This window comes from Oxyura jamaicensis, chromosome 22, assembly GCF_011077185.1.
Source record: "Oxyura jamaicensis isolate SHBP4307 breed ruddy duck chromosome 22, BPBGC_Ojam_1.0, whole genome shotgun sequence".
Classification (NCBI taxonomy): Eukaryota; Metazoa; Chordata; class Aves; order Anseriformes; family Anatidae; genus Oxyura; species Oxyura jamaicensis.
This window is the reverse complement of record NC_048914.1, coordinates 73,339-87,368: the sequence shown is the minus strand read 5'-3', so window position 1 is coordinate 87,368 and position 14,030 is coordinate 73,339. Positions and strand designations below refer to the sequence as shown.

At 54.1% G+C, this 14,030-nt stretch overlaps 2 protein-coding genes across 4 annotated transcripts; both read right to left on the bottom strand.

Moving 5' to 3' along the window:
* Positions 1-3,788: 3,788 nt before the first annotated feature.
* On the bottom strand, positions 3,789-6,246 carry DGUOK (deoxyguanosine kinase). 2 transcript variants are annotated; one of them, XM_035345314.1, is made up of 7 exons: positions 6,166-6,246; positions 5,976-6,085; positions 5,695-5,861; positions 5,201-5,348; positions 4,997-5,112; positions 4,731-4,830; positions 3,789-4,567 (listed from the first exon to the last, which is right to left on the bottom strand). In XM_035345314.1, the coding sequence occupies exons 1-7, from the start codon at positions 6,212-6,214 to the stop codon at positions 4,505-4,507; spliced, it is 753 nt and encodes a 250-aa protein (XP_035201205.1). In that variant the 5' UTR covers positions 6,215-6,246; the 3' UTR covers positions 3,789-4,504. The 2 variants fall into 2 exon arrangements, with proteins under 2 accessions (XP_035201205.1, XP_035201206.1); XM_035345315.1 differs by having other exon boundaries at positions 5,713-5,861.
* A 505-nt stretch (positions 6,247-6,751) lies between these two features.
* ACTG2 (actin gamma 2, smooth muscle) lies at positions 6,752-9,881 on the bottom strand. 2 transcript variants are annotated; one of them, XM_035345307.1, is made up of 9 exons: positions 9,754-9,881; positions 8,834-9,005; positions 8,619-8,747; positions 8,423-8,533; positions 8,011-8,095; positions 7,766-7,927; positions 7,492-7,683; positions 7,102-7,283; positions 6,857-7,000 (listed from the first exon to the last, which is right to left on the bottom strand). In XM_035345307.1, exons 2-9 carry the CDS (start codon positions 8,957-8,959, stop codon positions 6,857-6,859), a joined length of 1,131 nt encoding a protein of 376 aa, XP_035201198.1. In that variant the 5' UTR covers positions 8,960-9,005; positions 9,754-9,881. The 2 variants fall into 2 exon arrangements, with proteins under 2 accessions (XP_035201199.1, XP_035201198.1); XM_035345308.1 differs by lacking the exon at positions 9,754-9,881 and having other exon boundaries at positions 6,752-7,000; positions 8,834-8,959.
* Between the last annotated feature and the right edge of the window lie 4,149 nt (positions 9,882-14,030).

Genomic DNA, 14,030 nt, shown 5'->3' with positions numbered 1-14,030 from the left:
CCGCTGCCCCCGCCGCTACGACGCGGCCATGTTATGTGTCGTCGCGCTGGGCTCGCCTCGGGGGGGCCCCGCCTCCGCCCGCCGCGCGGCCCCGGCCGGGGGGAGCTCCGGTGCCGTGGCCCCCGCGCCCTCCGCCGGCAGCGCCGCGCCCAGGGGCGCCTGGGCGAGGGGCTCCCCGCGGAGCCCCTAAGCGGCGGTGCGATGCCCGCGGCACCGGGAGCTTCTTTCTCGGGGCCCAGCCGGTGCGAGCTCAGCGGGAGGAGAGGTTTCGGCAGCACAAAGCGGCTCGCAGCAAAGCGACGCGCTGGAAGCGAGCCGCAGGTGCCAAGCCCCGAAGGTGCAAACCCGGGGGCGGCGTGCCCGGACCCAAACTGTTTGCTGTCCTTTCTGCTAGGGCTGCACAGAGCCGGCCCCTGTTGAAATGGCAGCTCACCCGCACCTTGGCTAAAATAAATGGGAGCATGGATGGACCCATGCATGGAACTGGGGTCCTCCTGTTTGCGCCTTGCAAGATGCAGTTGTGCCAGCACCGTTGCAGCATGGCTGATGGCCCTGTAGCCACCTCAGCTGCCAGTCCATGCAACAGGTCCTGCCACCATTTGTTTTGCTGTTGCCCTGCAAAATTACAAGTGGATTTAATTAATGCAGGTGCCTGCTTCCTCCCACCTTCTTCCTCCAGTGCCCAGCTGATAACATCAACAGCCTAAATCTGGAATATTTTTAGTGTGGGAATGGTGACATGGGTGAACATTGCACCATGTCAAACAATGACATCTTAGTGTCCTGTGGATGACAGCATGGCTGAAAATGGGATGAGCCATGGTGCTGTGCCCTGGCTGCCCCCAGCCATCACCCTAACATGTTTTCAGCAATGCCACCCTCCTCATCCCAGTTTGGGGCAATTTCACAGCTTTTTCTGCTAGCAAACCAGGGAAACCCCCTTGCCCAAAAGACAAATTCATAAACTTTTTTTAGTAATCCTTTCAATGAGATTATGCCTATTCTGCAGCTTTTGGCATGGAGACAGGCTGCCAAATTCATTTAGGGGCTTTGGTTACAACTTGTCCCACTGGCACCATAAAAACAGTTTGTGGGCTGGTGCACCCATTCCCCTTGGCACCAGGGTATCCCATCGGGGTTTACTACCCCAGAGCTGGTAGGAATCACCCAGGCAGGGCTTTGCTTTGTGTTTTTTGGTGTTGGTAATGAGCTGTTGGTGAAATGCTGATTATTTATTGAAATGGAGTGAGAAGATGCGAGAACCATTTGGGAAAGGAATCATTGCCAGCACCACTGAGTGAAGCTAAATTTTGGCCTCCAGCATCTTCCTTTGAAAAAATATTTGGGGCTCAGAGAAGCCCCAAAGGAAAAGGAACAAGTGCAGCAGCTCAACTGTTTGAGGGGCAATGATGCTGAGCACAGGGAGGTTCAACAACCAGCTGGCAACAACAGGCAGCGTGGCTGGAGGAACGGGCAAAACCAGTCCTGGTGCCAACAACCCCCCGGGAGAGGTGTGAGGACGTGGGAAAAGAGGCACATTCCTGAGGCCATGAGGACGAGCCTGGTGTGTGCAGGGACCCACCAGCAATTCTTGCCCCATGGCACAGGGAGACCCTGAGGAAGCCCCTCTGCTACTACTACTGACCCCTGCAGCATCTTCCCAAGCCACCTTTTAAGTTGCAGCGATGGAGAAAGGCAGCCCCAAAGTCCAGGCTCACGGATGTGGCTTTTTCATAAGGGCAAAGTTCTCCCTGCTGGGAGGTGAAAGGTCTGATTTACAATGCAGGGACAGAAAGTGGGCTGAGGGGGTCCTCAAGTTCGGCTGCTCTCAGCCACTTCAGCTGTCATGTTGCCTGCAGTTTTAAGGTAAAAAAGTGCCAGTTTGGGCAGCTGCTCATCCACCTGCAGCAGCAGTGAGGCCCTGAAAAGCAAAGGAGGAGAACTTTTTGAGACCTAAGAAGTCAAGCAGGGAGCATTGCCCCATCCCTACCTCTTGGCTTAAAGCTTTGCTAGGAGCAAAAACTCCACTCTGAATAACCAAAAAAGCCAGGAACTCCCCCAAAACTGTACACAAGGGACCAGGAAGGGCCAGTCTTTGCCATCCCCTGTGGTCAAGAACCATATATGCTATATAATAAATCATCTCACTGCAACCACCCCAACCAGTAAAACTAGAAATGAGGGAGCAAAGTGCTGTGATCTTGGTCCGGTATGCAGATACAGAAACTGCTGCAACTTGTTGGCTTAGCAGTTGGAGCCTGGGATGCTTGCTTGTCAGGTTGGGGTGGCCTAGGGGCAGGGCTGTCCCCTTCTTAAAAGGTCCCCCAACGACATGGGTGAGTGGAGTGGCACAGTGTTTTGCCCTTTTAACACCAATACTTGATGGAAGACACAAATTTTGAAGAAAAATAAAGTTGAAGTGCAGGAGACTTCTCATTGCCTTGTGACACACCCCCACTGTCACCTGCCATGTGGTGGTGCTTTGATGACACCCCAAGGACAAGCTGAGATTTTGGGGGCAGAATAAGCAATTACAGCTGCCTTTAAGGCAACACCATTATCTTGTATGCAAACACCTTAAAAAACAATGCCGACAACAAAAACACCAGAAAGGTTCTTCCCCTGCCCTCCCCTGCCAGTTGCGCTTTCTCGCAGTGACAAGCCCCCAGACAGCACAAATTGCCCCTGATCACCCCAAATGTACATGGTGGGGAGGACAGTGCAGCACTCACCTCCAAGTGAAGCAGTGGTACCTTCCTTCCCCTCTCCCCTCACATCTTCTTATCACACCATGCTGCTGGTGTCAGATTTGCCCCCACCTCCCACTCCTCTCCACAGCCACTGAGGCATGGCACGGGGGAAGGGGGGGGGGAGGGGGGGCACATCACTTCACCTCCACTGCTGTGGCTTCTTCAGAGATGGGGAAGCTCTGGACTGATGTGACCCTGCCAAGGGCCCAACTTTGATTTCCAGACAGCAAGCTAGAATTTCAACCAGCCAGCATCTGCACTCTCAAACTTTTTGCAAAGCCAGGTGCTGGCACCCCTGCAAACCCTGAGTTTTTCCCAATTCCTCCGTCCCTCTTCCCCATTTTTTTAAAAATTTTATTTCTTGTGGCACTAGTCTTTGCAAAACTTCAGCCTTCCTCAGCCGTGCAACTTCAGCCTGCAGCACAGCAGCAACTTGATGTCCACCCATCCATGCCCCATTTTGTATGCTGAGTGTTACTGGAAAAAAAAAAAGGTGGGGGGTGGCACAGAGCGTTGTCAGGTGTGGGGCCACGTCAGTGTCCACTCAGGTGTTACTGAAGGGTTGGTAGTGGGGTCTGCGCAGGTCCTGCTCCACTGTTATCATGGGGTTGCTCAAGAAAACCTTGGGGTTAGCAACCTCCTGTGGCCTCCCCAATCCTGGCACTGCACCTCCTCTCCCACCATACCCTGCCTTCCCCCCCTCAAATACTGTGAGGCCAGGTGCCCCCTCCCACTTGCTTGGCCCCACCCCATCCCTGTTTATGTAGGGTCGCCCACACCACTGCAGGCACCCTCAAGTGGGCCTTGCATCCTGTTAGTGTTGGGAGAGGCCCCCACAATCCAAGGGGCACCCATAAAGGGGCACCCACTACCTGGACATCATCCACTGAGAAGGCATCAAATCCCTATTTTCTCCCCAGATCAGCACATCCCCAGGAAACACATCTGGGCACCTTCTGCCCCCATGCCAGTTAGCAATTCAGGGTCCCTAACATCAGCCACAAATGCTCAGGAAGAATAAAAATAGGAGAAACAATGCCCCTTTGACTAATTATTATTTTTTATTGATGCAGGAGTTGTTCCTGGCCCTAAAAGCCGCTTAGGGGAAAAAAATCACCTGGCCCTGGAAAAAGGGGATTTAAGAGACTGAAGACTCCCCCCACGTGCAACTTTCCAAACATTTTCCCCAGAAAAGCAATCCTGGCACCATCCCCTAGAAGGGGGCTGCAAGGAAAGGGAGAGATGGGGCCAACACCCTCCCTGGGACACTTTGTCCTCTGTGGGTGGCACTAGGGGGGTGACCCCCGCTCAAGCCTCAACTTACAGACCAGTGCAGGGATCAAGTTCCCCCCCATGTCCCTCCCTGGTTCAAAGCACAGAAGAGCTTTGCAATGCTTTGGTTTTAATTTATGTGGGGAAAAAAAAAAAAAAAGGGCAAACAAGAAAGTAACAGGGTTTTGATGTAACCGTAACACATATAAAAGCACAAAGATTTTTTCATTTGGAATAGAACCAGCACGTTCAACCCATGCTGCAGAGCAGCTGTAGATCCCTGCTGAGCAGCAACAGATGTGTTGGAGACAGCAACACAGCAGAGCATGGGTCTCCCAATGTGTCACGCTGCACCTCCCAATACTCTTTTAAAAGCATTCCATGCCACTGGTGGAATACACCTCTAGCCCCCAAATGGAGCAGTACCCAGGTTTGTTCCCTTGTCCATGCAGTAGGGTTTGGTAGCTCTGGGGGTGTGGGGCTCAGCAGGGGTCAGGGTGTGGTGGCACAGTTTTGGTTTGCAGTGACTTCACAAAAGACTCTACCTGAAGAGAGAAAAAAAAAAAGGTGAAAGGATGTTGTGATGGCAACCAGACAGAGCATCTCAAGTCTGTCACCGGCTTTGCTTCTACAGAATAAGGTTGGAGGTCAGCACGATGTTGACTCCAACTCCAGCCACAAAAGAGCCCCAACATGCACTCCACAGACCTGCGCCATCAGGATGTCCTGCATGGCTGTATCCTGCTCAAAGTCCCCATCGACATCCAGCACCAGGATGGGCATGTGCCTCATGTCTGCAAAATGCACCCTGTATAAGAGAGAGGAGGTCAAAGATAAGGGATATCCAGGGCTGGGTGCCCGATGGCATTGTCTCAAGAGGATAAAGCAACCCAGTCCCCCGAACACCCTGATATTCATAGGTTTGGAGGAGCTGAATGTCACGGTGGCCCTGTGCCATTCCCACCAGGACTCACCTGGTGCTCCTTTCCAGCAGCCAGCGCTCGTGCTGTGTGTGGAGCTGCTGCAGGTACAGCAGTTGCACGCCCCTCTCCTCCACCCTCGCCCTCCGCCACAGCCGCTCCAGGCACCTCTGCAAGGCAAACACAGTTCAGGCACCTGAAAAAAAACACTAATAGAAAACACATCCCGTATCCCTCTCCTTCCTAGGGCTCTGTCACCTGTGGGGTGGCCCGCAGGTAGAGAAAGCCATGCAGGGTGGCACGGTCACCCAGCTCTTGCAGGAGGAAGGAGTGCCACTCCTGGTAGATGGCCCACTCCAGCATGTCCAGGTGGCCAGTCTCAAAGAGATTCTTTGCGAAGACATACCTAGGGAGGAACAGAAAGGACAGGGTGGCAAGCCACAGGAAAGTCAGTACACATGGCATGATGATGGCCATCGTGGAACCCGTGAACCCTGGAGCATGGTGAACATATCAGCATCTGCACGCTGTAGCAAAGAAACGGGCTCTATTCAGCAACCTCCAGTCACCTGAGCATCAGTGCAGCATCGCCCGTAGCACCCAAGGGTACATGGCATCACACAATACCCCAGCAGTGCTATTGCCTGACATCTGTCAGGCTGTGACGGCCAACACACAGTAGCAACGGTGGAGCTGCTCCCGTCACACCAGACACAGTAAGGGACACAAGGAGTGGTTGTGGGGTGCCGCACCTGTCGCTGTACACAGACCTCTCGAACACCCGCACGGGTGACGCAGGCCCTGCTGGCCTCTCCAGCTGCGCCTTCAGCCGGCCCAGGCAGGAGTAGGTCTGGAAGGTGAAGGACCAGCGGGATGGCTCCTGGTACAGCCGCTGCAGTAGGTTGCCAAAGCCGGAAGCCTGGTGAGGGGGGGGGCAGGCGATGGCACGACCCCACGTCAGAACGCGGGGCCGTCTCCCACAGCCCCTGTTTCCACGTCTCCTTGACCACAACCGCAGCGCGGGGCCCCTCACCTCCTCGGCACCCGCTGCCACCTTCTGCCACTGGGCCACCGGCTCGGCCACCAGGTGCCACTCGGGGAACGCCCTGCCCAGCAGCCGCAGGAACGTGGACTTGCCCACGGCTGCGAGGGAGAGGCGCGGTCACGCGCGCGGCCGGCGCCCCTCAGCCGCCCGGCCGCGGGTGCCCCCCCCCCCCCGGTACCGATGTTCCCCTCCAGCGCCAGGCGCAACGCGGCCCCGCACCGCCCCATCTCCCCGCCGCCGCTCCCGCCTCGCACGTCACGGCCGCTTGCTGATGACGTACTGATGACATTCTAAACCAACGACATTCTAAAGGACCAGCGGCGCGCGCGCAGAGCCGCGTGACGTCAACGCGCGGGGAGGGGAGGGCGGGACGCGGGAGCCCTGGGGCGGGGAGGGGGACTGCGGCGGGAGGGACCCACCACGGAGTCGGGAACTCCAGGGTCAGGTTTGGGGCGCCTCCTCAGAGACGGGGCCGCCACCGCGGGCTGAGGGCATCAATAGGGGACTGAGAATGTCAACATGGGGTTGGGGGCACCACCACAGGGGTTAAGGCATCGCTGTGGGGTTTGGGGCATCGATATCAAGTTGGGGGCGACACCATAGGGTTGAGGGCACCAACAATAGATTGAGGGCGTGAACATGAGTTTGGGGGCACCAACAGAGGAACAGGGGTCAGGGTGCCTCTGCTCCTCCGCCATTACCCCTGCCTCCCATCCCATGCCCTCCCACCCCACAACACCCCAAAATCTCTCAGAAAAGGGGCAGAGCCTGGAGAAAAGGCTTTATTGCGCAGTGGGCAGCAGGGGGGAGGAGCAGCGGGGGCAGAGGAGGAGCAGGGCGCCCCAGCCCAGGCACCAGGCAGGGGATGCTTAAAAGCATTTTCTGTGGACAATGGAGGGGCCGGCCTCGTCGTACTCGGGTTTGCTGATCCACATCTGCTGAAAGGTGGAGAGGGACGCCAGGATGGAGCCGCCAATCCACACCGAGTACTTCCGCTCCGGTGGGGCGATGATCTGCCAAGACATGGGCCGTTAGGGCGGGATGGAGTCCACCACACCCCCCAGACTGCCCCAAAGTGGGGAGGGTTGGGGGTTGAATGTACCCCCCCACCTACTTTGATCTTCATGGTGCTGGGGGCCAGTGCTGTGATTTCCTTCTGCATGCGGTCAGCGATGCCAGGGTACATGGTGGTGCCACCAGACAGGACGTTGTTGGCATACAGGTCCTTGCGGATGTCAATGTCACACTTCATGATGGAGTTGTAGGTGGTCTCATGGATGCCAGCGGACTCCATGCCTGGAGAAGAAGGTGGCTGTCAGCTCTCCAGCCTTCCCCTTTCCCCCCCTCAGTGTTCCCCAGAAGAGCTGCTCATGGGTTCATCCCACAGTTAGTGTGCATTTGGGGTGCAGGCACTGCAGGGACACCCTGAAACACTGCTGCAGACCACCATTGGAAAATCACCACCTGCTTGCAGTTGTGGTGGGTTAATACTGGGTGGGCTCACCAATGAAGGAGGGCTGGAAGAGGGTCTCAGGGCAGCGGAAGCGCTCGTTCCCGATGGTGATGACCTGCCCATCAGGGAGCTCATAGCTCTTCTCCAGTGAGGAGGAGGAGGCAGCTGTGGCCATTTCATTCTCGAAGTCCAGGGCCACATAGCAGAGCTTCTCCTTGATGTCACGCACAATTTCCCGCTCGGCTGCAAAAGACGGTGACAGATGGTTTCAGTGCAGATTCAGTGGTGGCCTCCAACCCCAGCATCCCCTTTCCCATCCCCATACCAGTGGTGACGAAGGAGTAGCCCCTCTCAGTGAGGATCTTCATGAGGTAGTCAGTGAGGTCACGGCCAGCCAAGTCGAGACGCATGATGGCATGGGGCAGAGCGTAGCCCTCATAGATGGGCACATTGTGGGTGACTCCATCCCCAGAATCAAGGACGATGCCTGGGAAGGGGAGAGTGGCAAGGGATGGGGCTCAACAGCATCTCAAATTGTCCCAGCTGGCAGATAACACACATGGTACTCACCAGTTGTGCGGCCAGATGCATAGAGGGAAAGCACAGCTTGGATGGCAACATACATGGCAGGGACATTAAAGGTCTCAAACATGATCTGCAAGGAAGGGCACAAAAGGCAGTGAGTTAACTGGGGACATGGGTTTCCACATTGCATTACACTAAAAACCGTGAGCCTGTGCATTGCACTGAAAAACACATGGGTCAGTGCACCGTGTGGACATTTGAGCCTGTGCACGGCCTTTGAACTGACTGTGGAGATCTCTGCCCTTATTGTAGCACAAAGATTTAACCCCTGCCTGCTCCTGTCACCCCCCTGTCACTTTCCTGAATGTGCCCCCCCCATGCTCACCAACTGCTCCCCCAAAACCCTCATGGGGCAGCTAAGTGGAGGGGCTGCCCTGTGGCAGGCACAGCGCCATACCTGGGTCATCTTCTCACGGTTGGCCTTGGGGTTGAGGGGTGCCTCAGTCAGCAGTGTGGGGTGCTCCTCAGGGGCCACACGTAGTTCATTGTAGAAGGAGTGGTGCCAGATCTATGGCAGGGAAAGAACAAGTTGGGTCTTCCCATGGGATGAACCTGGAGCCATTGCCCGCTCCCTGTCCCATGGAGGTTCTCACCTTTTCCATGTCATCCCAGTTGGTGATGATGCCGTGCTCGATGGGGTACTTGAGCGTGAGGATGCCCCTCTTGCTCTGTGCCTCGTCACCCACGTAGCTGTCTTTCTGCCCCATGCCTACCATGACACCCTAACACCACCAGGAGAGACAGCCACATTAGCCTTATTTAAGCAATTAAAGGAAGGAGCAGAGCTGAGAGATCCCCAGGTACCCACCTGGTGCCGAGGCCGCCCCACGATGGAGGGGAAGACAGCTCGAGGGGCGTCATCACCGGCAAAGCCAGCTTTGCAGAGCCCGGAGCCGTTGTCACAGACCAGAGCAGTGGTCTCCTCCTCACACATGGTGGGGCCGGGAGAGGCTGGTGTTCAGGGGGACCTGGGGGAAAAGCTGGGGTGGGGGTGGAGGGAAAAAGCATTAATGTGGCAGTGAGGAGAGGGAGAGACAGGGTTACGCTGTGCTACTAGGTTGGGCTTTCGACGATTTGAAGGTTTGAGTCCTTTTCCTTCAGGAGAAGCTTCAGCTGCGGGGATGCATGGCTCTGCAAAATCCTCCACAGGCCACGATGCTCAGAGCTGGGCGATGTTCAACCCCAGTGGCAGTGCTACTTCTTCCTCCTGTGCCATCCAATGACCAAAATTGGTTCCAAAGCCTCTATGCCATTGGCTTGTTGCCTGGGAGCTCCGTTGTTGCTGTCCTGAGCCAGTGCCCCCTGAGCGGGCAGCAGGGAGGCAGGCAATGCCCTCTTGTCCAGTGGCTGCCGATCCCATCTCAGTGGCAGCAGGGCCCCTTGCAGCCTTTCCCCAAAATGGGAAAAAATGTTCAGATGCACTCTCCAGACTGGAGGAAAGCAGGCAAATAGCCCAAAAATATAATAATAATAATAATAATAAAGTGGGTATTTTCCATGACTGGAAATGCATGACCCACTTTGGCTGCAGCCCAGCTTTCTTCAGCTCTGCAGAAGACCCTGGCCGGAGGGCTCGTGCTGGGTTTTGCACCTCCCTGTGCTGTGCAAACTGAACTAAGGCTACTCCAGAAGCCCTAGGGCACCCGAAAGCCCCTGGGGGAAACATAGGGTCTTTTTTTCCTTCCTGTTCCTGCAAGCAAAGAGAAATCAGTTCTGAGCAATACTCACCGCAGACGCAAGAGCTCCTTTCCTCTGGGACCGAGTCCCGATGTGCCGTTGGTATAAATACCAGCGAGCCCATGAAACCTCAGAGGCGGATCCTCTCTAAACAAAGACCCTAAATAGGCTAAGTGATGGTGTGTTAGCCATATGGCCATATAAGGTGTTTTATTGCATTAAATTGACCTTGGGCTGATGGTAGGACCCAGCACAGTTAATTATTATTAAAAAAAAAAAAAAAAAATCTATGTGGGGATGCTTGGGAGGCTATAACCCATTGGTGAGTCTGTTCCTTTTATGCTATGCTTTGATAAACAAGCAAGACACAAGTCCTTATAAGTGACGTTCCAGCAAAACTGAAATGGAATTACCTCCAGTTCATGGGGCACCGTCTGATGGCCTTTGGCCTTCTCTGACCCTGGAGGGACCAACCCTGCCTGGGAGGGAGGTGGCTTGCGGGGAAGGGGGGGTGGGAGGGGGAGGGGTTGTGCTGTGCATTTAGCATGCCTGAGACACCAAAACCACACGAAGTGATGGGGCTGGTGTAATGCAGCCTCCAAGGAGGCTCTGGATTTGGTCCCTTGCACCCTCAGCATCCCATGCCAAGGAGATGTTCCTCACTGAGACTTTTCCCTCTCTTTTTGCTCCCATCTTTGGGCTTTTAGGGTGCCAATACCCCATAGCGGCTGGGGACAGGTAGGCTCAGCTCTTTGCAAAGCCGAAGATGCTCAGGGTAGCATCTACCAGCTTGCTGGTAGCATTGCCCACATCCCAATAGTTAAAAAGTTCCTCTGGCACTGCACGTCCTGGCCACAAATCCCCTCATCATTGAGCCTGATGCTGTTCTTCAAAGCCTAGCCCCACACCTTTGGTGTACTTAGCCCTCACACCCACTCCAGGAGGTTTTAGATGCAGGATGAACACAGCCCACCCTAGGGGTGGGGTGGGGTGGGTTGGGGTGTGTATGTGTGTGCTGTCCCTGAATCTCCTGCCCCTTTGCAACACAGGGGCTGCCTCTGGGGGAGGCAATGAGCCCCTGCCTCCCACTCCGCGCCACCCCACCCCACCAGTGTTTGCTAAACTCCCTGGTGCCTTTTTAAGGGCAACAGACTCATGCTGGGGCCTCTCCCCCAGCTCCTGGGGCTGGGAGGAGGCAGTGGAGACACCCTAGAACTGCCACCGAGAGTTATGGGATTGGAAATGGTGAAACTGATGCACAGGGCAGTCAAGGCAGGTGCTGCCTCCCACTCTCTGTCATCAGGTCCCAATCCATGCTCAGGGCAGGAACACTGAGGTGCTGGTGCAGCAATAAGGACTCAAGAGCTGCAGAGTCACTCTTCCAAAATGGACACAGGAGTCCTGACATTCCCTCTGGCCTCAGAGCTGTCACTGCATGGGCCAGAACGTGGACACAGTGTCTCCCTGGCACGGCTACCTCACCCACACCTCTAACAATGTCCCACATCAATGTCTCTGCCCTGATAATCCCCCTTCACTGGGAGAAATCTCAGTTCATTAGGGCTGGATTTTTCCCCTGGACCCTGGCTGTGCACTTGTTAATGTTTGCACTGCATGTTCCCAGCTCAAGTAGGGAGCCCACTGCAGCTTCACATCCTAGCCTGCGTCCCCTGGCCTACTGCCAAGCATGAGGTCACAAAGGCACAAGGTTGCCATATATGACATTTTGGAAAAACAAAACAAAACAAAACAAAAAACACAACACACACACAACCAAACAGCAGACTGAGGGAAAAAAAAATGGATGAAGGCAGCACAGATGCCAGGCCCCAATGTGTCCATACACGCAGCCTGTGGAGGACCACAGCCACATGGAGCTGGTTGCATGACTGTGTCCCACCATGGGAAAATGGGGGAAATGTGCCCAAAGCCACCAAGCCATTTCCATGTGTGGGGGTGCAAACCATGGGGCCACAACCCCCCATTGTGCCCCTGACAGCTGGAGACAGTTCCCAGCTGTCTCAATCTCTCATTTTTCCCAGGGACATGCAGGTTGTCTCCACGTTGCAATACTCCCTACACCAGGACCTGAACCATCCCAAGGCCTCAGCACAAGGGGTTTAAAGCCAGGACTGCTGCGGCAAAGCTCTGAGCTGGAGCAGGAGCACAGCCTAAAAAGGAAAGATTCGGCCACCACAGCCAATCCAGCCAGCAGCCCTGCTGGCGTTTGGCTGTCCCACAGCTGCAGGGGGAGACGCCGGCTGCCCCGGGATGCTCACAGGAACGCTAAACATCCCACGGTGCACATAAGGCTGGCCTGGCTACGATGAATGTGGGAAGCAGGGGGGGTACACAAGCCAACCGCTGAACTTGGCCGGGACATTTCAGTCCTCCCTGCGCACTGCCGGCCCTCAGCACCTCCGTATATGGGTAACATTTGTGCTTTAAACTACTCCAGCCTCATCTCTGAGGATAGAGAAGCCGGCAATGGAAGCTATAACATGGATCTGAGCCTGTTCCAGCGCCCGAGGCTGAGATAAGCATTGCTCCCTGCCTGCAGGTAAGCCCCCCAAAACATTCAGCCCTCATTGTTGCAGAAAACAAAAATTCCTGCAAATCATGGTTTCATTTAAGCTTAGCTCATACCAAATTCAACCTCATTTTGAGTGATCTTAAGGTATAACAGAATCACATCTGCTCAAACACTAGCAGCCCTGCCATAGCTGGACAGATGGGATGGCTTGGTGGGACATGGGATTTCAGAATTCATTCCAAATTCATTCATCCAAAAAAAAATGATGACTCAGTGACCCTAAATGCAAAAATGCATTATTATTTTATTTTATTTTTTTTTTTTAAAAAAAAAACAGCTCTGAGAGCAGGTCAGGGTGTGAGGCAGCAGCTAGCCACTGACATGAGAAGCGCAGCTCCTGCGTGGGGCTACACTGCAAGGAATTTGAAAAATTCTCCACCAGGGTTAATTGGTCACTGGGACAGCTTACAAAGGAAGCAGTTATTTGCCACCAGCTGCTCTCCCTGGCTATCTCTGGTTGATGCCGGGGTCAGCTCAAAATCAAGACCTTCAGGGATAAGGACTTAAGGCAAACTTATTGTGATATGCACCATGAAATTGAATGAATTGCTGCTTCAGGAGACATCAGGCTGGAGACCAGACTGCTCCCTTACATGTACAGCTGTGAGATGAACACCCATACATCAAGGCAGCATAACCCACCTCAGAGAACAGTTAAAATAAACTAGGTCTCCCAGTTAGTTCCTAAGGATGCCATGAAATCCCACTGCTTCCCTCCTGCTGCCAAAAGGAGCCTGTTTCCAGAACTGCAAAACTGATTGCAGCAGCAGTTTGTCGCACAAGAGTCAAGGAGGTGGCTGTTGCAAATAAACAAAAAACTTAAATAAATTGATTCCCTCACCACTCTCAGAAACTCCCTACACCTTGCCAACCCAACAAGTTAGTTCAAAGAAAACAACCAAGAGAAGTCTATAGGAGATAATACAATCCCTCTGTATTAAGCCGTACACCAACAAATTTTGTTTGTCATTTTGTATTTAGAAGTACATGGACACGACATATATAACATGTATGTATGTATGTATCCCAGGTGGAAAGGCAGCTCCTGCTTTTCTTCCCTTACCCACATGGACATATGCTGATCATCAGAGCATCCTGTCAAAGAATGTGAAAAGGCTGTACATCATGCTCAGTCCTCTGAGGCAAGATAACTTTCCACCTTTCAATACTACTTTTTCCCTTTCAAAACCAGCATAAGTGAGGGTGGAAGCTCAGCACAGACAGCAAAGGTAAGCAAAATCACTGCTTGTCATCTGATGTGAGTAATTCAGAGAAGGTCCCTAGCTGGGGTACTGCATAACAGTGATGTCACGGAGCACTTGTTTTGGCAGGGACAGACTTTGAGAACTGAAGAGGCAGTTGGGGATGGTAGTGTTTGAGGACTGAAGGAGCACAACCTGTCCACAAGCTTGGGCAAGCAGCTGAGTCCAAGGGTGTGTATCAGTCGTGGAATCCACAAACAGCGCAGTCAAGAGATGGGAGAACCTCCTCCATTGGATTGCAAGCACATGCCAAACCCAAGCCCTCACCAGGCAGCCCAATGCAACAGCTGGAGAGAATGCTCCATACAGGAAAAGGAATAAAGTAAGGAGACACTCCTCAACATTGCTAAAACTAAACAGTGCTGCATCCAGGTACCTTCTTCCCCAAAATACTGAAATAGGGGTTTCCCAAAGGAAGGAGAAAGCACAATGGTTGGGTCCCTTCTTGCTTCACTGGGCATAAAACCTAGCAG

Bases quoted from the DNA above. Each gene is read 5' to 3' on its own strand.
- DGUOK (XM_035345314.1), bottom strand. From the start codon at position 6,214: ATGGGGCGGTGCGGGGCCGCGTTGCGCCTGGCGCTGGAGGGGAACATC. The intron at 5,862-5,975 runs GTGAGGGGCCCC...CCCCCTCACCAG, and splicing joins TGGCAGCGGGTGCCGAGGAG to GCTTCCGGCTTTGGCAACCT. The intron at 4,831-4,996 runs GTGAGTCCTGGT...TCTCTTATACAG, and splicing joins CTGCTGGAAAGGAGCACCAG to GGTGCATTTTGCAGACATGA.
- ACTG2 (XM_035345307.1), bottom strand. From the start codon at position 8,959: ATGTGTGAGGAGGAGACCACTGCTCTGGTCTGTGACAACGGCTCCGGG. The intron at 8,748-8,833 runs GTGGGTACCTGG...TGGTGGTGTTAG, and splicing joins TGGGGCGGCCTCGGCACCAG to GGTGTCATGGTAGGCATGGG. The intron at 7,284-7,491 runs GTGAGCCCACCC...CTTCTTCTCCAG, and splicing joins CTTCCAGCCCTCCTTCATTG to GCATGGAGTCCGCTGGCATC.